Source organism: Oncorhynchus tshawytscha, linkage group LG22 (genome assembly GCF_018296145.1).
Source record: "Oncorhynchus tshawytscha isolate Ot180627B linkage group LG22, Otsh_v2.0, whole genome shotgun sequence".
NCBI classification, from domain to species: domain Eukaryota; kingdom Metazoa; phylum Chordata; class Actinopteri; order Salmoniformes; family Salmonidae; genus Oncorhynchus; species Oncorhynchus tshawytscha.
The window spans coordinates 28,074,929-28,098,625 of NC_056450.1; the positions used below are offsets into that span (position 1 = coordinate 28,074,929).

At 43.8% G+C, this 23,697-nt stretch overlaps 2 protein-coding genes across 3 annotated transcripts; one reads left to right on the forward strand and one right to left on the reverse strand.

Annotated features, from left to right (window-relative positions):
• The first annotated feature begins 10 nt into the window (after window positions 1-10).
• Window positions 11-16,117, forward strand: LOC112222244 (rabenosyn-5). 2 transcript variants are annotated; one of them, XM_024384969.2, is made up of 13 exons: window positions 11-1,365; window positions 2,035-2,316; window positions 2,442-2,576; window positions 2,818-2,918; window positions 3,048-3,093; window positions 3,248-3,370; window positions 3,544-3,815; window positions 3,887-3,957; window positions 4,069-4,155; window positions 13,137-13,239; window positions 13,451-13,555; window positions 13,718-13,981; window positions 14,125-16,117. In XM_024384969.2, the coding sequence occupies exons 2-13, from the start codon at window positions 2,097-2,099 to the stop codon at window positions 14,917-14,919; spliced, it is 2,322 nt and encodes a 773-aa protein (XP_024240737.1). In that variant the 5' UTR covers window positions 11-1,365; window positions 2,035-2,096; the 3' UTR covers window positions 14,920-16,117. The 2 variants fall into 2 exon arrangements, with proteins under 2 accessions (XP_024240737.1, XP_024240736.1); XM_024384968.2 differs by having other exon boundaries at window positions 12-1,365; window positions 3,248-3,409.
• Window positions 16,118-17,484: 1,367 nt separating this feature from the next.
• mrps25 (mitochondrial ribosomal protein S25) lies at window positions 17,485-23,508 on the reverse strand. The gene is made up of 4 exons (XM_024384970.2): window positions 23,297-23,508; window positions 18,874-18,980; window positions 18,545-18,632; window positions 17,485-17,759 (listed from the first exon to the last, which is right to left on the reverse strand). The coding sequence occupies exons 1-4, from the start codon at window positions 23,428-23,430 to the stop codon at window positions 17,570-17,572; spliced, it is 519 nt and encodes a 172-aa protein (XP_024240738.1). The 5' UTR covers window positions 23,431-23,508; the 3' UTR covers window positions 17,485-17,569.
• Window positions 23,509-23,697: the final 189 nt, after the last annotated feature.

Below are 23,697 nucleotides of genomic sequence, written 5' to 3' on the forward strand. Positions count from 1 at the left end.
TATACTAGGCGGTGTCAGAGGAAGGCCCAAAAAATTGTCAAAGACTCCAGTCACCCAATTCATCGACTGTTTTATCTGCTACCACACGGCAAGCGGTACCGGGTCGCCAAGTCTAAGTCCAAAAGGCTCCTAAATAGCTGAACAGTCAATCAAATGGTCACTCAGACTATTTACATTGACCCCCCCCCTTTGTTTTTACACGGCTGCTACTCGCTGTTTATTAACTATGCATAGTCACTTTACCCCTACCTACATGTACAAATTACCTTGACTAATCTGAACCCCCGCACATTGACTCGGTACTGGTATGCCCTGTATATAGCCTCCTTATTGTTATTTTATTGTGTTACATTTTAGTTTTTGTATCCTGTAAATGGGCCTTTATAAATGTGTTGTTGTTCAGTTGTTTGGGACTCAACAGAACACAACTGCTGTTACCAAATAAACAACTCTGTGAATAAACAGCAGGAATTTCTGGACTGAATACACTATTCTCCCTTGGTCAGAGCAGGAGTGAAAATGAAAAGGCAGTGTGTGTGTGTGTGTGTGTGTGTGTGTGTGTGTACCATGTTACGATCACTCACCAGTTCTTTGTCTGTCCGGCATTGAAGAAGTCCTGGTCTCAGATGGGGTCTGACGGGTATGACTGCAGAAGGTTGAAGGTTGAGACCTGTGGGCGACTCGTTGGTCATCTTCACCCGATTCTGCAGGAGTGACATTGGGATCTGACACAGGGAAGAGGGTTACAAATGCACGGTAATGCATGGTGCCTACTCTACACTGGTTCACCAGTCTGGACACAGTGTAGGCCTACTGCACCATGCCTTGTGCGAGAAGTATCTGCTGAGCGACAGTCTGAAGTATGGATGGCAGGTCTCTAGGCTGACGACCTCACAGATCTTCTCCAGGCTGGACATTCTCACTTCTCTCTCTTCCCTCCTCTCTTCCAGTCCACCATGAATATCTATCCTCACAACTCAGTGTTTGTGTGTGTGTGTGTGTGTCCTTGGGACGTCCATACCTAAACACTAACCCCTACCTAAACCATTTAAATGTAAACTTCAGTGGGTTAGGGACGTCCCGAGGTTCCCGGATAGCACGGTCGCAGACCTAGGGTCAGGGTTCCTTTTGGCTTCAACGTGCTTTTTGTCCATTCTCACTTCCCGTCTCGGCTGTATGCTAATCACATGACGAGACCATTGACGGTACCACAGTACAGTGTGTGACTAGACCGTTTCATTATAGCTCGGTGGACTAGACTGCTAACTTTTCACCCGCGGAGAGAGCGTTGCAGCTGGAGATTAGCAACGAGCTGTCAAATATTCATACATAAACTACACCGTTAGCAGACTTGCATTGCGATCTGTAAGTAAATAAATCTGTTTTGGATTGTTTGTGTCATTGGAAACGGTGTGCGCTTGGTGCTGGCTAAACGTCAGAACCAGAACTATAGCTATCTCTCGTTAGCCTTTTGCTAACTTAGTCAGCTAGCTGTTTTTTTTTCCATGGTTGCTTTATGTGTGTGAATTGTTCAGTAGCCAGCCAGCTGGCTGGTTAAATATCTGTCTGTCTGGACTGGATAGTTCTACTCAAGTGATTTCCCTTCCTACTGACAATGTAAACACAGCCTACTGCTCTCGTTATTAGCTAGCTAACTTTATTATTTCTAACACGGTATACATGTATCCATGCATAGGATTTACGTGAATAGTAAGCGTTCAATGATCAAAGCCCGTTATGTCCATGTCACCTGACTAGTCGTTGCTGGATGATTTTAGGGTTGTCATTCAGTAAACCATGACTTCCATAAACAACGGTCTGGACTTCTTACCTAGGGTGTAATCATTAGTCCAAACAGTGCAACTAAAACGAGAGTTAATATTGGACAAATTCAGGAAGGTCCCTCCCCATTTCGTTCCATTTGCTTCCGTTTAAGAAATGTTTTACAACAGAATCGGCGTAATATGCCCCTGTATGTTATTGTCAGAACCCTTGACCCCCTCTACTGCTTCAAGCTGTCCGTTTCTGCCTCAGGCTTTCTCCTGGTGTATAATGAAGCGGATGAGGGGTGGGCGTCACACCAAGTTGGGCGTGGCATGAGACAGGGACAGACTGTGGGTGTCACTGCTACCACCCTGCACCCCCCCATCAACATGGCCTCCAGCTACCTGCCCCCCTTTGAGGGCACAGGGGAGGTGAAGGAGGGCTTCCTGTGCCCGCTTTGCCTGAAGGACCTGCAGTCATTCTACCAGCTGCAGGAGCACTATGAGGAGGAACACTCTGGGGATGACAGACATGTCAGGGGACAGCTCAAGAGTGAGTCTCTTAATGCTTGTCTTTCCATTTAGGTTAGCTAATAATGACCCAAGAGTGAGTCTCATGGCCGGGTAGCCTTGCCCAGTTCATTGAATTAATCACTACTGTCATCCTGTTGGCTGCAGGTCTAGTCCAGAAGGCTAAGAAAGCCAAAGACAAGCTGCTGAAGAGGGATGGAGAGGACAAGCCAGAGATGGACAGCTATGAGTCCTTCTACTACGGTGGAGTAGACCCCTACATGTGGGAGCCTCAGGAGCTGGGTGAGACTGGGAGCAGTATGCAGAGGGGAAACTGGGAGAAGAGCAAAGTGGTGGGGTGGTAAAGGGCTTTACATCTGCTGCTCAAACAATCCACAGTTAATAAGAGATTTATTGGTCTGGTCATTGCATGCTACTGAGTCATCTCACCTGAATTGTAACTAAGAGTGTTGTTTTGTTATGGTCTCTAGTTTTAGAGACTGCTTCCATCCAGTCTGATGGTGTCCCCTCTTCTCCTCCGTAGGAGCCACCAGAAGTCATCTGGACTTCTTCAAGAAGCACAGAGCTGCCAGGATCGACCACTACGTCATCGAGGTCAACAAGCTAATTATCAGGCTGGAGAAAGTGAGCACACAAACAATCACAAGTCGTTTCCCCCTTGGGTTTGTCGATGTGGGTTTGACACATACAGTAGCAGTTACACACCCTTTCTGTCTGGACATGATTCACCATGTATCCTGTCTTGTGTTTCAGCTAACCTCATTTGACAGGATGAACATAGATGCAGGCAAGATTAGAGGTGGGTTGAGAGGGGACCATATTGCAGTATATTTAGTTTTTTCATTATCACATTATACAGGACCCACATTTGTTCTTATTGAGTACAGCTCCTCCCTGTGTGAATTTGAACGTCATTTTCTGTGTGAAACCTGAAAATCCACTCCTCTCTCCAGCGATTGAGAAGTCTGTTGTGTCGTGGGTGAGTGACTCTGATGTCCCGTTCTGTCCCGACTGCGGGAACAAGTTCAACCTCCGGAACAGACGACACCACTGCCGTCTCTGTGGCTCCATCATGTGTAAGAAGTGCATGGAGTTTGTGCCCCTGCCTTTGGCTTGTGAGTACACTGTATACACACTTACACACATACAGCGATATTACACCCATATTTAACCAGAAAATCAACAGTGACATCAGTGTTTCTCAGAATTAGTTAGTTAGTGACTCACCAACCAGTTCTCTTCTCTCCAGACAAGCTGACCAGTGGGACACGGGAGGCCCTGAGTGTTCCAGGCAGCCCGGGCCAATCTCAGTCCCCTCCAACAGGGGGTGGTGGGGGCAGCATCAGCGGGATGGGCTCCAGGAGAGGCAGCGTCAGCAGCCTGAGCAGTGTCACCTCCATTCTGGAAGAGAAGGATGACGAGAGGATCCGTTGCTGCTGCCACTGCATGGACACCCTGATGAGGAAACAGCAGAAACTGGAGGAGAAGGACCACGTGCCTGACATCGTCAAGCTCTACGAGGTAACACACTGTTGTTCACTGTGTAGTGAGCTTGCTGTCATTCACCATTCATCCTCCTGTCTTCCTTCCAGAGGCTGAGGCTGTGCATGGACAAGGTGGACGAGAGAGCTCCAGAGTACATCAGAATGGCTGAGTCTCTTAAGTAAGACGTAGTCTGTCTGAAATGACACCTCGTTCTCTATATAGTGTGCTACATTTTACGAGAGATGTATGTGGCTGTGGTTCTGTTTGGTCAAACTTTAACTTCTCACAGTGCTGGAGAGACCACCTATAACCTGGACACGGCTGGTGGACTGAGAATGGAAGTCCAGAAATACTACGAACTTATCGATGCACTGAGGTACATACTATATACAGAATGTGTTACGTGTATGTAGGGTTGGCGATATTTGAAGGACACCTCTTCTACGATATGCTACTCTAAATATCACAATATCCTACACTACCGTTCAAAAGTTTGGGGTCAAAGAAAAGCAAATTTTCTGTCCATTAAAATAACATCAAATTGATCAGAAATACAGTGTAGACATTGATAATGTTGTAAATGACTAAATTGTGTTAGCTGGCTAGCTAACTAGCTAATAAAAGTACTGAGTCAGAGCAAATGTAGCTAGCTAATACAGCCTGATACCAGTGCTGGTGGAGGCTTAAATCAGCATGTTGTTTGTGCAACAGTATCTTCTAAGTCAAAGAGGAATAGGTGAGGCATGAATATGTTGGCTACATGATTAAAGATTTAATGTAGCCAAAGATTATAGGGTCCCCTAGGAAACACTGAACATCACTTTGGTTTCTACCCTGTCACTTTAACTCGTCCATGGCATTTTCATTCGTTGTCATGTCAAACAACACTGTATTCAAAGTGTCCACTATTATTTATATTCTAACTATAGAATTGGAATAAACATTCTATTTCCATGATTCCAAAAGTTAATCAAAGTGTTTTGATCTAAATCGCAATTGCAACATTTGGTTAAAAATAAGGTCTTGTTTTTTTGTCCATATCGTGGCAGTGTGGAAATGATCTCAAATAAGTGCAGGAAATGTAGAAATTGATGGAAATGCAGGAAATTATTTTAGGTTGAAGTTGAATTGAACAGTATAAAACAATCAGAATGGAGAAAGACCCATTGAAATAATTTAGAATGTATGTGTTGCCACCCTAGGGTCACGCACTGCTCATGAAGCAAATGTAGGGCTTTTATTAATCAAAAACATAAAATACCGTCAAGATTTTGAAAAATACCATGATATGATATTTTGGCCCAGCCCTATTATAGTCACATTAAATAACCTTAGTATGGGGATAAAATAAGGCTTAGTTCATTAATTTAGACTTCATTTTCAACATATTGATACAGCCTAACTGATAGCAGTTTTGACTTGTAAAGTTCAAATATAGTATAGTCTTGCAGTTCACGATATATCGTCAGTGAAATATCATGATATTCGATTTCATCATACACAATATGACCAAAAGTATGTGGACACCTGCTCGTCGAACATCGCATTCCAAAATCATGGGAATTAATCTGAAGTTGGTTCCCCCTTTGCTGCTATAATAGCTTCCACTCTTCTAGGATGGCTTTCCACTAGATGTTGGGACATTGCTGCAGGGACTTCCATTCAGCCACGAGCATTAATGATGTCGGGCACTGATGTTGGGCGATTAAGCCTGGCTCGCAGTCAGCGTTCCAATTCATCCCAAAGATGTCCGATGGGGATGAGTTCAGGGCTCTGCACAGGCCAGTCACGTTCTTCCACACCGGTCTTGACAAATCATTTCTTCTTTGTGCATGTTGGCATTGTTTTGCTGAAACAGGAAATGGTCTTCCTCAACTGTTGCCACAAAGTTGGAAGCACAGAGTCGTCTAGGGGTGCCCAACCTACTGGTCGATCACGATCTACTGGTCGATCGCGGCATGCTTGCCAGTCGATTGTGAGATGATTATACATCTACTAAAATCCAGCCACACAAATCAATTCCTATAATCTCTTTCTGTATTTACATTCGACAGTCCTTCATTCATAGCAATGTCTGAAAAGTCACATGATTTACATAAAATATGACCAGTCCCTGCCCACTTATTGACGTATGCCTAGTTAGCGTGGTCAGATGCCGCCCTCCAACGCCAAGTCGAGGTAACACTTATGCCAGGCAGGTAGCTAGCTAACTTTGTAGTCAGATTCGTTCTTAAATTGTTCTGAAGTTGTGTGGTAGACAGCAGCAATAATGAGTGAAGGGAACGATACGTTTTCTGTTTTTTTGTATCATTTCCACAAGAATGGGAGGAGGATTCTTTTTTTTATCATGTCAAACTCAAAATGTGTCTCATCTGCCATAATGGCATCGCTATCCCAAAGAAAGGTAACAGAACGACATTTAAAACCACACACAAAACCCAGGAAAGAGATTTCCCAGCAAAGACTGAATTACGAAGAAGAAAGGTACAAGAACTAAAAAAATCAACGGGCGGCGCAGCAGTCAATTTTCACAAGGCCTGTGACCAAAGGGCGGCGCAGCAGTCAATTTTCACAAGGCCTGTGACCAAAGGGCGGCGCAGCAGTCAATTTTCACAAGGCCTGCGACCAAAGGGCGGCGCAGCAGTCAATTTTCACAAGGCCTGTGACCAAAGGGCGGCGCAGCAGTCAATTTTCACAAGGCCTGTGACCAAAGGGCGGCGCAGCAGTCAATTTTCACAAGGCCTGCGACCAAAGGGCGGCGCAGCAGTCAATTTTCACAAGGCCTGTGACCAAAGGGCGGCGCAGCAGTCAATTTTCACAAGGCCTGTGACCAAAGGGCGGCGCAGCAGTCAATTTTCACAAGGCCTGCGACCAAAGGGCGGCGCAGCAGTCAATTTTCACAAGGCCTGTGACCAAAGGGCGGCGCAGCAGTCAATTTTCACAAGGCCTGCGACCAAAGGGCGGCGCAGCAGTCAATTTTCACAAGGCCTGTGACCAAAGGGCGGCGCAGCAGTCAATTTTCACAAGGCCTGTGACCAAAGGGCGGCGCAGCAGTCAATTTTCACAAGGCCTGTGACCAAAGGGCGGCGCAGCAGTCAATTTTCACAAGGCCTGTGACCAAAGGGAAGGCGGCAACCGTAGCATCTTATCGTGTGAGTCACGTTCTTGCTAAGCATAAAAAGTTGTTCAAAGTTTAGGAGATCAAGGAAGCATTTATTGAGGCTACAAGACTCTCTGTTTGGGGACTTTAAGAATAAGACTGAATTGATGGCTTCCATCAATGACATTCAGTTGTCTAGAAATACGGTGACAAGATGTGAGGGAATAGCAGAGAATCAACTGAAGAAGGATATTGCCAACTGCGAGTATTATTCCCTCCAGTTTGACGAGTCCACAGATCTGGTAGATGTGGCACAGTTATGCATTTTCATCAGAATGTTTTTTGACAACATGAGTACAAAGGAAAAACTACAAACTACTCGCCATTTTGCCACTGAAAGGACATACAAGGGGCAAAGATATTTTTCAAGCTTTTATGGAGTTTGCTAACAAATTCCAACTCCTTTTGTAAGCTTGTTTCCATTACTACCGATGGGGCACCCGCTATGGTAGGCCGCATTATTGGGTTTGTTGCATTGTGCAAACGGGACGATTGTTTCCCGGACTTTCTTAGTTTTCACTGCGTAGTTCATCAGCAAGCTTTGTGCGGGAAGCTGTTAAACATGAAAGAGGTGATGGATGTTGCGATTGTGTGTTCTATTCGAGCAAGAACCTTACGGCAGAGCTTATTTCACGCTCACTTAGAAGAGACCGAAGCGGAGCACACAGAACTGCTGCTGCTCACGGATGTGCGGTGGCTGAGCCAAGGTACATTTTTAGGGAGATTCAGTGAGTTGTTGCCTGAAATCAAGGAGTTTCTCAAGGTCTCCAAACATGCAGAATATGCACAGCTAGAGGACACACAGTGCCTCCTGGATTGAGCTTTTCTCACTGACCTAACTTGCATGCTTAATGAACTGAATGTAGAGCTGTAGAGGAGAAGGCAAACATGCAATCAACATGAACAGCTCTGTGAACACTTTTAAATGCAAACTACAACTGCTCACAAGAAAGCTGCAACGTAAGGACCTGCACTTCTGTCAACATATGCATTCAGAACTTGAATGTCAGGGCAAGGATACAGCACAGTTTGACAGTGCACGTTACGTGGAGCAAGTTCAGAGCATCTTATCTGAGTTTGATAGGCGTTTCACTGATTTGCATCACTTGAGCCTATTGCTACTTATAAACTCAGCAAAAAAAGAAATGTCTCTTTTTCAGGACCCTGCCTTTCTAATATAATTCGTAGATCTTCATTGTAAAGGGTTTAAACACTGTTTCCCATGCTTGTTCAATGAACCATAAACAATGAATTAACATGCACCTGTGGAACGGCCATTAGACACTAACAGCTTACAGACGGTAGGCAATTAAGGTCACAGATATGATAACTTAGGACACTAAAAGAGACCTTTCTACTGACTCTGAAAAAACACCAAATGAAAGATGCCCAGGCTCACAGCTCATCTGAACGTGCCTTAGGCATGCTGCAAGGAGACTCATAAGACAGCTCTACAGGGAGACAGGACGGACAGCTGATCGTCCTCTCAGTGGCAGACCAAATGTAACAACACCTGCACAGGACCGGTACATCCGAACATCACACCTGCGGGACAAGTACAGGATGGCAACAACAACTGCCCAACTACACAACTATAGCAGAAACTGAAATTCTCACCCTTCAAAATGACATTCAGCTGAAATCCAGGGCAACCACTGAGATGAAGGAAGAGTTCTGGGAGCTACTGCTAGAGGAGAAGTATCCCAAATACGACGTGCTTTAAATTGATCAGACCTTTTTGGATCAACCTACCTCTGTGAGTCTGCATTTTCTCACATGAAGATAATTAAGTCCAAGTACAGATCTACTGACGGATGACCACCTTGTGGCCTGCATGAGACTTGCAACACGCTGCTGCAGCCCTGACTATAAAAAAACTACTTGCCTCCACCAATGCCAAAAGTCACACTAAGGTAGGAAATTAAATGAGTTGCACTTATTTGTGTAAAACATGTTATTGGTCCACATTATATTTGGGTATCATAGCAACAGGTTCATACTCAGTGGTGTGTTGCGTTTCATAAATTTTGTTGGTTGGTTTAGATTTAGAGACTGGTAGATCTCATCAGGCTGGCAAATGAAAAAGTAGACCTGGTCTAGAATGCCATTATATGCTGTAGCGTTAAGATTTCCCTTCACTGGAACTAAGGGGCCTAGCCCGAAATAAGAACAACAGCCTCAGACTATTTCCTTCTCCACTAAACTTTACAGTTGGCACTGCATTGGGGCAGACTGTCAGATGGTGAAGCGTGATTAATTTCTCCAAAGAACATGTTTTCACTGCTCCAGTGTCTAATGGCGGCAATCTTTACACCACTCCAGCCTACGCTTGGCATTGTGCATGGTGATCTTAGGCACTTGGTGGTCCCGTTCTGTGAGCTGTTGTTGCTCCTAGACATTCCCACTTCACAATAACAGCACTTACAGTTGACCAGGGCAGAAATTTGACAAACTGACTTGAAAGTCACTGAACTCTTCAGTAAGGCCATTCTACTGCCAATGTCATTCTACTGTTTGTCTATGGAGATTGCATGACTGTGCTCGATTTTATACACCTGTTAGTAGGGTTGCACATTTTGGGGAATATTCAGAGGTGAAAATTCATGGGAATTAATTCCATGGGAATTAATGGAAATATATGCAAATGGTTATTAATACCATTTTAAATGTAGATGCTTTTTGCATTGGGTAGATTTACCATATATGGAGACAAACATAAACCCTATACCATATCATAAGTAGACATAATTATTAAATCCTTCCAATAGAAAAAAAAAGCCTCATCTGCCCGGATGGCCACCAATTTTTCAACCTTTGTATTGGTCAGCCTGTGTTGTGTGTTCCCAAACAAGGACCAGTTGCACTCTGAGGTAGTTGATGTTAGTGGCTGATGAGATATGTTGGCACGACTGCCATATTGCATCTCCATCCCAAAGCCCTTTCTTGGAAGTGTACTTCGCCAGACTGCCAAGAACCTTGCCCTCATCCAGGCCAAGGTGGCGAGACACAGTAGTGATGACACCATAGGCCTTGTAGATCTCTGCACTATACTTAGGGTCCAACATGTACGCTGCGGCGTGTATGGACTTCAGGCAGAAGTCTTCATGCTTTTTGATGTATTTCAGAACTGCAGTTTCCTCTGTTAGAACAACAGTGAAGTGGGCAGGGCAGTACAGATTTATTCTCTTACATCTGCAAGCAGAGTCTGAACATCAGACAGGATGGCATTGTCTCCCTCAATCCGTGCAATGGCTACTGCTATAGGTTTCAGGAGTTTCAGGCTGCTTACCACTCTCTCCCAAAATACATCATCCAGGAGGATCCTCTTGATGGGGCTGTCCATATCGGCATACTGTGATATGGCCATTTCTTGGAGAGACTCCTTCCCCTCCAGGAGACTGTCAAACATGATGACAACAGCACCCCAATGGGTTTTGCTGGGCAGCTTCAATGTGGTGCTCCTATTCTTCTCACTTTGCTTGGTGAGGTAGATTGCTACTATAACTTGATGACCCTTCACATACCTAACCATTTCCTTGGCTCTCTTGTAGAGTGTACTGTATCCATTGTTTTCAGTGCCATGATGTCCTTGAGGAGCAGATTCAGTGCATGAGCAGCACAGTCAATGGGTGTGATGTGAGGGTAGGACTCCTCCACTTTAGACCAAGCAGCTTTCATGTTCGCAGCATTGTCTGTCACAAGTGCAAATACCTTCTGTGGTCCAAGGTCATTGATGTCTGCCTTCAGCTCATCTGCAATGTAGAGGCCGGTGTGTGTGTTGTCCATTGTGTCTGTGCTCTTGTAGAATACTGTTTGAGGGGTGGAGATAATGTAGTTAATTATTCCTTGCCCACGAACATTCAACCACCCATCAGAGATGATTGCAATACAGTCTGCTTTCTCTATGATTTGCTTGATCTTCACTTGAACTCTGTTAAACTCTGCATCCAGCAAATTAGTAGATAAAGCATGTCTGGTTGGAGGGGTGTATGCTGGGTGAAGAACATTCAGAAATCTCTTCCAATACACATTGCATGTGAGCATCTGAGCTGAACCAGTTGCATACACAGCTCGAGCAAGGCGTTCATCAGCATTTCTCTCACTAGTGCATGTATTGAGTCAAAAACTTCTGATTCCAGGAAGACCATGAGCTGTTGCTATCGATAAGGTGTCTGATTCATCATTTTCACCTCGAATAGAAGTAGAGGGACTTTTGTCAGAGGTTGCTTGTTGTGAGCGCTGAGGGAACTTTATGCACTTGGCTAGATGATTCTGGATTTTTGTTGCATTCTTCACATATGATTTGCCACAGTATTTACAAAAGTACACTTTTCCTTCTACATTAGCTGCAGTGAAATGTCTCCACACATCAGATAATGCACGTGGCATTTTCCTGTAAAGATGAGAAAAAAGGATTTAAAAAAAATATAATTCCATGTACAGATAAATAGTTAAGCAGTTAGATTAAACAACTCCTTTTGTAAGATAAATGTTTTAAAATTAAACGTGTATGGAAACAGGTGAATTAACACTCCTTAGTGAGCAGGCTAAAGAAAGCTAAAACCCACATGGTAGCAAAAACTAACTACTGTAATTTCCGGACTATAAGCCGCTACTTTATTCCCACACTTTGAACCTCGTGGTTTATACAATGACGCGGCTAATTTATGGATTTTTCCCGCTTTCACAAGATTCATGCCGCCAAAAAACTGAGCACCGTCACATAATGTGACGTAAAATCGAGCGCGCTCAAACTTCCCATCATTCGGATTACGGTAGTAATTTTGTCACCTTCATCATGGCAAAGACACGGAGAAATGCATATGATGCAGCTTTCAAGTTGAAGGCGATAAATCTGGCTGTTGGAAAAGGAAATAGAGCTGCTGCACGGGAGCTTGGCCTTAATGAGTCGATGATAAGACGTTGGAAACAGCAGCGTGAGGAACTGACTCAGTGCAGAAAGACAACAAAAGCTTTTAGAGGGAAGAAAAGCAGATGGCCCAAAGTATTTGCAGCCACTCGACATCAGTGTAAATCGTGCATTTAAGGTGGCGCTCCGTGTTCAGTGGGAGGCTTGGATGACAAGTGGGGAGAAATCCTTCACTAAAACGGGCCGCAGGCGAAGAGCATCTTATGGTCAAGTCTGCCAGTGGGTCCTGACAGCGTGGAGCATTGTCAAAAAATCCACTATCATCAACAGGTTTCGAAAGGCTGGACTGCTGCGTGTTGAAGGGGCAGCATGAGCTCAGCAGGGTATTTGCCTCCGGATGAAAGTGACGAGAGCGACAATGAAAACGATCCAACATCGGATGAAGCAATTCTGAGGCTATTCAACTCCGACACCGAAGGAGATGACCAGTGGTTTCAGTGCACAGGAGGAGGAAGATAGTGACCAATGACTTTCTTGGTAGGCTACTGTTTTAATTTTTGTTTCAAGCCGTGTTTCGTTTAAAGGCTGTGTAAAGTTCATTTGTTTCAATGTACCAGTAGGCACCTGCGGCTTATAGACACGTGCGGCTTATTTATGTACAAAATACAGATTTTTTAATAATTCGGTGGGTGCGGTTTATATTCAGGTGCACTTAATAGTCCAGCAATTACGGGTAGCATAAATTGTTAACAAGTTAGAAAGGAGTTAAAAACACTTTGCTGTAGGCTACTATTTACTAGTTAACAAAAAATAATATGTCATATAAAATATATTCACCCCTGCCAGTATTGTAATCAAAACATACCAGAAAGCATGTAGTCCTTGACTCAGACAGACAGTGTAGTAGTGTGGGCCCAATAGCATCTCATTAGTGTGCAAGATCTTGAGAATCAGCTGCACATGTGATGGAAGAGTGCACTGCACATGTGATGGAAGAATGCACTGTGCATGTAGAGGATTGCAATTCCATTGAATGGGGGATAGTTCAACCAAAATATGCCACAAGACCTAGAATTGCCTTGTGTATCCCACAAAAAAAGGTTCACTATTATAAGCTAACTTTAAAAAAAAAGAATTTAAGCAAGATTCCCAAAGTTCCCGGGCTTTACTTCCCATGGAATATTGTCTGCAAAGCTTCCACTAATTTGAAGGGATGTCCACCTACTTTTGTGTGTATATATAGTGTATTTTGGCCCAACTGTAGTTTGAATAAAAGTGTCTGCTAAATAACCATATTCTTGTAACGTCCTCTATGTATTTCTGTCAGTAAGAGGATCTTAACACTGGGAATGAAGGAGGAGCCACAGCCCCATCCAAAGAATCTCCAGCTGCAGAGGATGGTCAGATACACAGCCACACTGTTCGTCCAGGTAAGACAGAGGGTACACTACTGTACATAAAGAGCAGTTATGGATAAGCTGAATGGTGTGGTGAAGAGTGAATGATTAGTCACTTTCCCCAGAATAATAGCTCATTACACAACACATTCAAACACCTCCCTCTTTCTCAAACCTTTTCTCTCTCTTTCTCTGTTTCTCTCCATCTCTCTCTCTCTCTCCCTATCCCGCCCCCCTCCTGCAGGAGAAGTTACTGGGTCTGATGTCTCTGCCCACTAAGGACAAGTATGAGGAGCTGAAGATGAAGCGGAAGCAGGAGCAGGAGAAGAGGCTTGCCCAGGAAAGACTGGTGAGGAGGCTGCTTATTGTTTAAACTAAAGACCCAATAATGATACTCCAAAAAGGGTCTGATATGTCTGATACCAGGAAAGCTAAAAGCAACTGCTTTTATAAGAAGTGTATTATATAGTAAAGCTGTCTCTAAAAGCGTACCTTCCTATCTTCCTGCCAGGCTGCCCAGAAGAGAAGGCAGGACTCTGAGAAGAACCGCCCAGCCTCTAGCACCAACGGGGAGCCTCCCCAGGCCCCCAGAGTCCTCCGCATGACCAAAGCTGGAGGCTGGCTGCCCTCCTCAGACACCCTCCACACCCACGGGGAGCTGGAAGACCCCATGCTGCAGCAGATAGAGAATATCCGGTCGTTCCTGCGGCAGGCCAAGGCCGCCCATAGACATGACGAGGTGGCCATTTTGGAGGAGAACCTCAGGCAGCTTCAGGTGGGGAAACCTACATAATGTTACAAAATTTAGCTGCGATATGTACTGTGATTACAATGCAATGGACCGTAACAGGGCTCTGGTCAGAAATAGTGCTCTGTGTAGGGACTAGGGTGTGATTTGTTGAACTGTGTGTTCTTCAGGATGAGTACGACCAGCAGCAGACCCACCTGGCCATCACTCTGTCCCAGAGACTGGCCCAGGAGGAGCTGCAGCACCTGGAGGACAGGGAGAGGGGGAAGATGAAGCACAGGGCTCAGAGCCAAGCCCCAGGATCCACTCAGGCCACATACACCTGGCAGGGCTCACTGAACCTAACTGATACAGGGAGCCTCCATAGGGAGGGGGAGGAAGAGTTGACCCCTAAAGCAGAGAGGAGCCCCCCGTCCATGAGGGCCTTCCCTGCCCTGACGGACCAGGATGAGGAGTCGCCCCCGTGGCTGGGGGGAGATGTAGAGGGACAGAACAGCGCCTCCTTCAACCCCTTTAAGGAGGAAGACTCCACCACGGTGGAGGAGGATCCGTCCAACCCGTTCTCCGAGGAGATCCAGAAGGAGCACAAGGAGGTAGCTAACGGGAAGAAGGAGTACAACCCATTTGAGGAGGAAGAGGAGGGCGGGGTGCAAGGGCAGGCTGATGGCGTCACAGGCAACCCTTTCGAAGAGGAGGAGGAGAACGATGAAGGTAACCCTTTTAAAGAGGCTTCTGGGAATACCCCGCCGGGAGCCTCGACCAATCCCTTTGAAGAGGAGGGTGAGGCAGCAATGCCAGACGTTGACCTGATCGAGGAGGAGTTGCTGCTGCAGCAGATCGATAACATTCGGGCGTACATCTTCGACGCCAAGCTCAACGGGAGGCTGGATGAGGTGGAGCTGCTGTCAGAGAACCTGAGAGAGCTGCAGCGCACCCTGCAGGAACAGAAGCTTAAGACACACTGACAGAGACACTACCTCTGTTTCTACTTTTCTCATCCTCCATGCCATCACCTGATTCTTACAACAGGGCTGCCCACCCAGGGTGCCCACCTAGAAGCTAATCCGGAGACTCTACAGTAGTTCCCTTTTTAAAGCTGGGATCCGCAAAAGGCGAAACATCGCCACTGGTCGCCCAAGGTGCATTTGTTATTGTTTTTCAAACGGAGGAGATGAGCATCCAGTATCATGATAAAAACAGTTTGTAGTACATACTCTGCTGTTATATCCAGAGGAGGCTGGTGGGCGAAGCTATTGTAATGGCCGGAATGGAATGATTGGAACGGAGTTTCCATATGTTCTGTGTGTTTGATAACATTCCATTTCAGCAATTACAATGAGCCCACCCTTCTATAGCTCCTCCCACCAGCCTCCACTGGTTCTATCTCATGTGCAATGATGTCCGATGAAAAAAGTGTTTGTTTGAAGTAATGTCTTTGTTGTTGTAATATCGCAAACAGACATGGCAGTTTCACCGCTAATGATTCCAGCTTTAAATGGCCAATGATCTCATTGATTCTGGGTTGGTTAAGGTCCGTGTTAGGTGGGTTAAAACATTTGTGAAGGAACCACCCACCCCCCATTCCCCTTGGGTATTAGCCCTCTAGACCAAGGGCCGCATCTCAATAGTCTATACTCCCTCTCCTTGTCAGATTCCTTCATCTGTATTGATGTGAATGAACTGCAAAGGTGACAGCACCTAGCATTATTTCTTTGCCGATCCTGATCATCCTGCCATGTAAGTGCAGGGTCAATGAGAGAAAGCAAAACTAGTCTATTGAGACCCTGCTCAGGGTTATGCAGCCTAGCACTAAAAGGAGATGCCTTTACATTCATTTCTTCACTCTTGTACATACTAATAACACTCACACTCTATGAAGGCCTCATTTAGGAGCCCTGTTGTTTTTGTAATTCTATCTGTATGGTAAGAAGAAGCACAAGGGCAGAGTAAGTCATCACTTCCAGACAGTTGTGCACAGTCAGCCACAGGAGGTAGGATTCAAGGGGTCATATTTGGGCAACAGAGGCCTGACATCATCTGTAGTCCTGCTATTCAATACCGATACCTTATGTAGAACCAGGGTTGCCTTGAAGGTCACAAAGTTTTTGGAAATGTTATGGTCTTGAACGAAAATGTTCACTCTGAACTGACAGCTGTCGTCGGCACCTGAATACTAAGCATGAATAACTTGTTACTGCTACATTTTGTCTGTCAGATCTTCACATGCATGTTTGAGTTTGTATGGGAGTGGAACTCCATTGCCGTTAAGACATCTTTTCTGTCATCCCTGGGGGTCCAGTGACCGCTAGAAAGAGAATGTTGAACAAAACATTAAGCCATGGTGAGCGATACCAACAAAAAAACTGTTTTAAAATCCTGCTTTGCTTTCAGGGACTCCTGTTAGCTGGTTATGTCTATTGAATGACTTAAGTTGAAGCGCAGGATAGATTCATTTTTTTTTGAGTGTGCATGATATCACTGAGACGCTTCTGCAGTGGTCCAAAGTAGGCTAGTCCTTCAATTATGATTTTGTCCTAGTCTCTCTCCCTGTGCTGTGTTCTCCTCCCAACAGTGGAGACAAATCCTAACCCTGTTTTCTCTTTTAGTGCACCAATGATGGCAGGGTCAGAATCTGTCCTGCTCTGAACTTACTTTCTCACCATGCAAACATCCAGTGTACATTCTCATATGCCAACTTAACTACAGTGTGTATTTATGCAACTGGTTCAACCAAGTCTCTCTTAACAGCACTTACCAATTAACACATCACCGTTGTTGCACTGGAGATGTTTAGGTCCGAGGCACAGGATAATAGGTTACTTTACCCAGAATGCTCCATCTGTCACAGCATCAGCCTTCTACTCTGTATTCATATGGTCTTGGCAAAACTTACATCTAGTTTCCCTCTTTGGATTCTTGATTTCTCATTGGTAATGAAAAAACACTAAACCGATTCAATGCTACCTAGTATTATCTCATACTGTGGCAAACTGTTTCCAGTTGAAGTACTAATTTCCCTGCCTTAAAGTATACAACAGTACTTGATATTAAGTTGAACTAAAGCAGTATTGTTCGCTGTAGTCTCATGCACACTCAACTGTGTTGTAGCTAAACAGAACCTTTTGAAACCGGCATAATTTATTTGTGGCAAATATTAATGAACTGTTGAGCTTTTTCATAATGTTGCCTGTTTACCTTTAGTTGTCACTGGCTCTGTTTACACAGACAGCTCAATTCAGATCCCCCCACTAATTGGTCTTTTGACTAATCACAGATCTTTTAATCACAGATTGACAAAAGACCAATTATTGAAACATCAGAATTGGGCTGCCTGTCTAAACACAGCTATTGAGGCTCCATCACTAATTAAAGACATGACCTATGAAAAATTGGAAGGGTGGCATTTTCATTTATCGACATTACAGGATGCGAGTGTGTGTGTTGCAAATATTATGCATCAACTCCACACATACACACTTGATTTAATTCATCAGTCTCAATTATCCTTATTTATAACCGCTGACATAAAATCTAAATATTTACTTTAATGTACAAAAAGAAATCCACAGTATTTCCAGTGAAACATATTTGATATAGTAGTATTGCTGTCCAGTCTCAGTCCTGTGCGGCTGCCATCTGTGCACGGTATTTCCCAGTCATCTCCTTGGGCAGCGGCGTGGTGCCCGGGCAGGGAACCTGGCCCTCCACCTCACAGATACACTCTTTCAGACAGTACTTCTTGGGCCCAAAGTTGGCTGGGTTAGCAGCCTCCATCTTGGCTAAAGCCTCAGCCTGCAGGACCTCACTGTAAGGGGAGAGAATAGATGATGAGAAGACAAATTAACCAGTAATATTGTATTATACACTTAGACAAGAGTAACACCTAACCTTAAAGGGCTAGTGCATTCAAAAAACGTGAGTTTCCTGTGTTGTGTATATTTCCACACCGAGGTTGGAATAATTTGTGAAATTGTGAAAACGATAATGCCCTTTGTGTAAGAGCTGTTTGACAAGACTGCCTGAAATTTCAGCCTGTTTTGGTGGGAGAGTTTCAAACCTCTAAGGTACTTTTAATTGTTACCCAGCAATGATTTGATAACGAGATAAAAATGTCTGTATTGGACCTTTAAACATTCCTCTTGACATTAGGCTACTGTCAGCGACATTAACTCGTGGCTTATTTACTGGCATCTAGCCTGAGGACTAGTCTGTTTATGCTTTAGCTTAGCCAAATCATTTGTGGTTGTCATGCCAAACAGACTGCTGCAACCCAGGGAGGCCTACACATCTACACTTCTGGGATGTATTCATTAGTCAGATTCTGTTGCAAAACTTTTGGGCTGTTGCAAAATGTTTTGCATATGAAAAACAAGAGTTTCTATTGGACAGATGCAGGTAGGTCCCACCCCTTTTCATTCTGTTCGCTTCCATTTGGTTCCTAGAGTAAACAGTTTGTTGCAAAACGTTTTGTGACAGACAACGTTTTGCAAAGGAATTCGACTAATGAATACATCCCTGTTATAGAACCAAATCAAGCAGTGGGCTGTGATGAGAATGGGTATCGGAGATTATGATACTATCAGTACTTACTCGGTCTTGCCAAGAATAGTCTTGACATGTTGGGTGATTTGTTTATGGTCCTTCCCCTCCACATCCACCAACACCTGTTCTCCATCATCTATATGGAAGAGATATACAGAGATTCTATTAATTTACAAATTATTTTATTCTAAGAATATGCCATGTCAGACTTCTAAACAAAACAGGCCTAATAGACTTGATAAAATCACAACCACAGACTTTATGCAGTAATGACAGATGCACAAACATGTAAAATAGAGGCATAGTTAAAGGTTCTATCAGTCATAGTAAGTACAGAATTGGACTCACCTAGGTAGAACTTTAGGAATTGGACTCACCTAGGTAGAACTTTAGGAATGGCGATGGTGTCATGTTCTTAAACATCATAATTTGAACCCAAGGATTTTTGTACTGAATTTGTGGAACATTGAAGAACACAAATTTTCTGCAAAAAAAGAGAAAAGATGCATGGCCAACCAGGCTGTACCAACACACTCATAGATCCTGACCACTGGGTTATAGCTCTGATCCAGGGCGTTACGTGCGTCTTGCTGAACAACTCGTTGTCACATGATGGACAGTTTGTACTTTCAGGACAACTGGGAATTCGAAAAGAAACAAGGTCAAGTCATTGACAGCAGTGATCTTCAGGTCGGAATATGGAGTGAGATACATGCCAAAATGTTGAACGTACGTATCATTAGGATCGTAAGAAAATCCATACGTAAATTGTTAGGATCATAAGAAAAGTCATCCATAAAATCTGTGAACATACAAACGCCATGTTACGATTACGGCCTAACATTTTAGACTTGAACAAATCTTGTGCAGCAATTCTGACGTACAATAATAACTTAAGGTTTTGTCAGTTTCATGTCACCAACAACAAAAAACATACACCAAATGGCCTGTGAGGAGTGCTACGTGAACAAGCATAACACAGTATGTGTTAACCCGTAGTAACCAGTAGTATCTACTAGGAATAATCAATCATAACCAGTAGTATCTACCAGGAATAATGAAACAGAATAATAATGGCTGTTTTGTGAATCTATTAATTATGTATGAACTCTGAACTCTCAAAATATTTTTTTTTAATCACTCAAAATCTTGCCAAAGCATATTCTGTAGGAGGGGTTAATATGATTTATATGAATCGGGTCATGAACCTATGGACTTTGAAATTAACAAAGGGAGAGGTTAAGCATAGGCAAAGCCTGCCATAAGCTTATTCCCACACTTTACAATAACTCTGTTGCAGTGGTCTTAGGTAGTCTCTGTATAGGCTATTCCCCCCATCCCGACACTGCTGCCCAGTTGAAGCGCTTGTGATCTCCATGTGCCTTCAGAAAAGCACCCCTCACCCTCAGAAAATGTCGTTCTGGAGGCCTATTTGACTACTAGCCAAAACAAAGCGTAGAGCATGCATGACACGTTCAACGCATCATTTCAACATTTAATTAATCCTTCATTCAGTTCAGTCAGCATGTCATCCATTTAGTCATTTGTGAATTGCGATAGGAACTAAATCAAAGAGAATAGAACAGTTTTATCCATTTGTTTATTGAAATCCATGTGATTATTCAAAATTAGCTAAATTCCCAAGTTCTTTAGCCTGCCACTAATAATTCAATGTTTATTTAGGCATATCCAAAAAAAAAAAATTGTCCTTCAACTTGTAGGCATTGCAACTTAGGCTATAATTTTTGATACTGGTGTCTTGCAGAATAATTGTAGAACTCTATTTGTGTTTTATAACTTTTTATTATAAGGCTCCCCTTAAAAAGCGACCCTAGCTAACAGGCCTCTAAATATAGTCTCTAAATACATTTTAAACAAAATAGTTTGAAGCTGGCTTAATGCTGGGCTGAGGGTGTAAACATTGGCATGGGTTGTTGCTGATAGGGAAAACAGATTTGGCAATAAGAATAGGCTATAGTCAAAACCATTTGGGAACCCTTGGCTATTTCGCTCAGGACAGCCTAAATCATATTAACTTTCTATTTTGCAGCTCCGGTGGTTATTCAAGACAAGGCTCTTCTGTGCCTTTGTCATTCTCACACAAGTCATTTGCTGAAGGCCAAGCCTATACTACTTTATCTACTGGTATAACGCTGTTATTGGGGGCATCAGGGTAGCCTAGTGGTTAGTTAGAGCGTTGGACTAGTAACCGGAAGGTTGCAAGTTCAAACCCCCGAGCTGACAAGGTCGTTCTGCCCCTGAACAGGCCATTAACCCACTGTTCCTAAGCCGTCATTGAAAATAAAAATGTGTTCTTAAATTGACTTGCCTGGTTAAATAAAGGTAAAATAAAAATTGAATGTAGTTCTAAAATAAGCTCTAGACTTTTATTTTGGAAATTAAACTGGGAGCTGCAAAGCAACTGGGCTAGAGGTTTTTACCTTTATTTAACTAGGCAAGTTGCTTGATTGACTAGCTAACTTCGACTAGCTACATTCGGTTCAGTGTTATGTAGCTGTGACTAGTAGCCTTAACTATTGCGTAGCTGTGACTAGTAGCTAGGGTTGTGGTCATCCTGTCTGGGTTGGCGCCCCCCCTTGGGTTGTGCCATGGCGGAGATCTTTGTGGGCAGCCTTGTCTCAGGATGGTAAGTTGGTGGTTGAAGATATCCCTCTAGTGGTGTGGGGGCTGTGCTTTGGCAAAGTGGGGTTATATCCTTCCTGTTTGGCCCTGTCTGGGGGTGTCCTCGGATGGGGCCACAGTGTCTCCTGACCCCTACTGTCTCAGCCTCCAGTATTTATGCTGCAGTAGTTAATGTGTCAGGGGGCTAGGGTCAGTTTGTTATTTCTGGAGTACCTCTCCTGTCCTATTCGGTGTCCTGTGTGAATCTAAGTGTGCGTTCTCTAATTCTCTCCTTCTCTCTTTCTTTCTCTCTCTCGGAGGACCTGAGCCCTAGGACCATGCCCCAGGACTACCTGACATGATGACTCCTTGCTGTCCCCAGTCCACCTGGCCGTGCTGCTGCTCCAGTTTCAACTGTTCTGCCTTATTATTATTCGACCATGCTGGTCATTTATGAACATTTGAACATCTTGGCCATGTTCTGTTATAATCTCCACCCGTCACAGCCAGAAGAGGACTGGCCACCCCACATAGCCTGGTTCCTCTCTAGGTTTCTTCCTAGTTTTTGGCCTTTCTAGGGAGTTTTTCCTAGCCACCGTGCTTCTACACCTGCATTGCTTGCTGTTTGGGGTTTTAGTCTGGGTTTCTGTACAGCACTTTGAGATATCAGCTGATGTACAAAGGGCTATATAAATACATTTGATTTGGTTGCAGAATTACAGGAACCTTCAATAAATTGCCTGGGTTTTCCAGAAATCCTGGTTGGAGGTTTCCCTGGTTGGAGGGACTCTGATTCTCTATTGGTTTCAGACTTTTGGCCACCCATCCTATTCTAACCACCTCTCGCCGGCTTTGTATTCATGTTACCTGATGAAGTTGCTGTACAATATGATCTTGTTGCCATCTGATGCACATTCAGATGTCATAAATCAGCACTGCAGAGCTCTCCCTGTACTATGCCGTGCCTTGATTGTATTACTGTTGAAAGACATTCAAAGACTCAATCCCGGACACTCTTACTGACAGTTGTGGCTGCTTTGCGTGATGTATTGTCTCTACCGTCTTGCCCTCTGTGCTGTTGTCTGTGCCCAACAATGTTTGTACCATGTTTTGTGCTGCTACCATGTTGTTGTCATGTTGTGCTGCTACCATGCTGTGTTGCCATGTGTTGCTGCCTTGCTATGTTGTTGTCTTAGGTCTCTCTTTATGTAGTGCCGTCTCTTGTCGTGATGTGTGTTTTGTCCTATATTTATAGGTTATTTATTTATAATTTTTTAAATCCCAGCCCCTGTCCCCGCAGGTCTTTTTGCCTTTTGATATGCCGCCATTGTAAATAAGAATTTGTTCTTAACTGACTTGCCTAGTTAAATAAAGGTTAAATAAAATGTAAATAAATTCCCAGAATCAAGCAGGAATAAACAGTAAATCCGGTAGCATCCAACCAGGTTTTCTGCAACCTTACTAGTAGCTGTGACTAGTAGCCCTAACTATTATGTTGCTGTGACTAGTAAGAAAGAGAGCAACAACCATGCCAATGTTTACACCCTCAGCCCAGCGTTAAGCCAGCTTCAACTTGTGTAAAAACTTCAGACTCCTTAACTCCAATAACTTTAGAGCTACGGTATAATTACTGTCCCCTACAGTGAAGGGAGAGAGAAACAGAGGGAGAGTATTTAAATTCAGTAACTTTAAAGTTTATTCTACGGTTTGAATCACCATCCCCTCACTTCTTTATACAAATATTGAGACTGATAATACGGGGACTAGTATGAGTATCCGGGGAGGAGAGCTTTGAACTTTAAATTATCCCATCTAATGGTCGTAACACAGATCTAATTGAACGTTTACGTTTCACGCTTTTTTTTAACGATGCGTAAATGTAACCTTTTGGCAACTATCTCGTTCCATATCAGAAAGTCGGAGTTCTAGAAAGATGCCCGAGTTTTCGACTTGGAATTCAGAGTCGGGTGACCATTCTAAACGATTTTCCCAGTCTGAGCTCGTCCCCCCCCTCGAGTTCCCACTTGTCTTGAACCCACTGTTAACTCGGCAACTACTGGTTCAAATTCTATTGCATATCTGTACAATTATAACAATGAAACAGAAATATCATTGCTCTCTGCATTGAAAGACGTATCCAAAAACAGCTAGGTTAACTAGCTAGTATAACAAACTGACCTTGCTCCTTCGCTGAGCTGTCCATGTGTGTTGTAATTTACTGTCAAAATCTTTACTCTGTTTTTCAATACAACTTCTCCCTTCTGGAGATACTCCAGCGTTCGTCTAATGGGGAATCTTCCTTTCATAGGCATTTTTAGTCTTTATTTCCACGTTATAATTTGGAATTGAAAAGGACGCACAACACTCCAGTTGGGCGCTCTTTGATGACGTAATCTATAGGCGTCAAGTTTAAGGTCATTTACTAGTTACCACAGCCACAAAGACATAAACCCTGCCTATTTCTAAACTTTGATTTTAAACCTAACCTTAACCACGCTGCTAACCCTGACCTTAAGACCAAAAGCTAACGTTTGTTTTCATGATTTTTTGTGACATAGCCAATTTTACTTTGTGGCTGT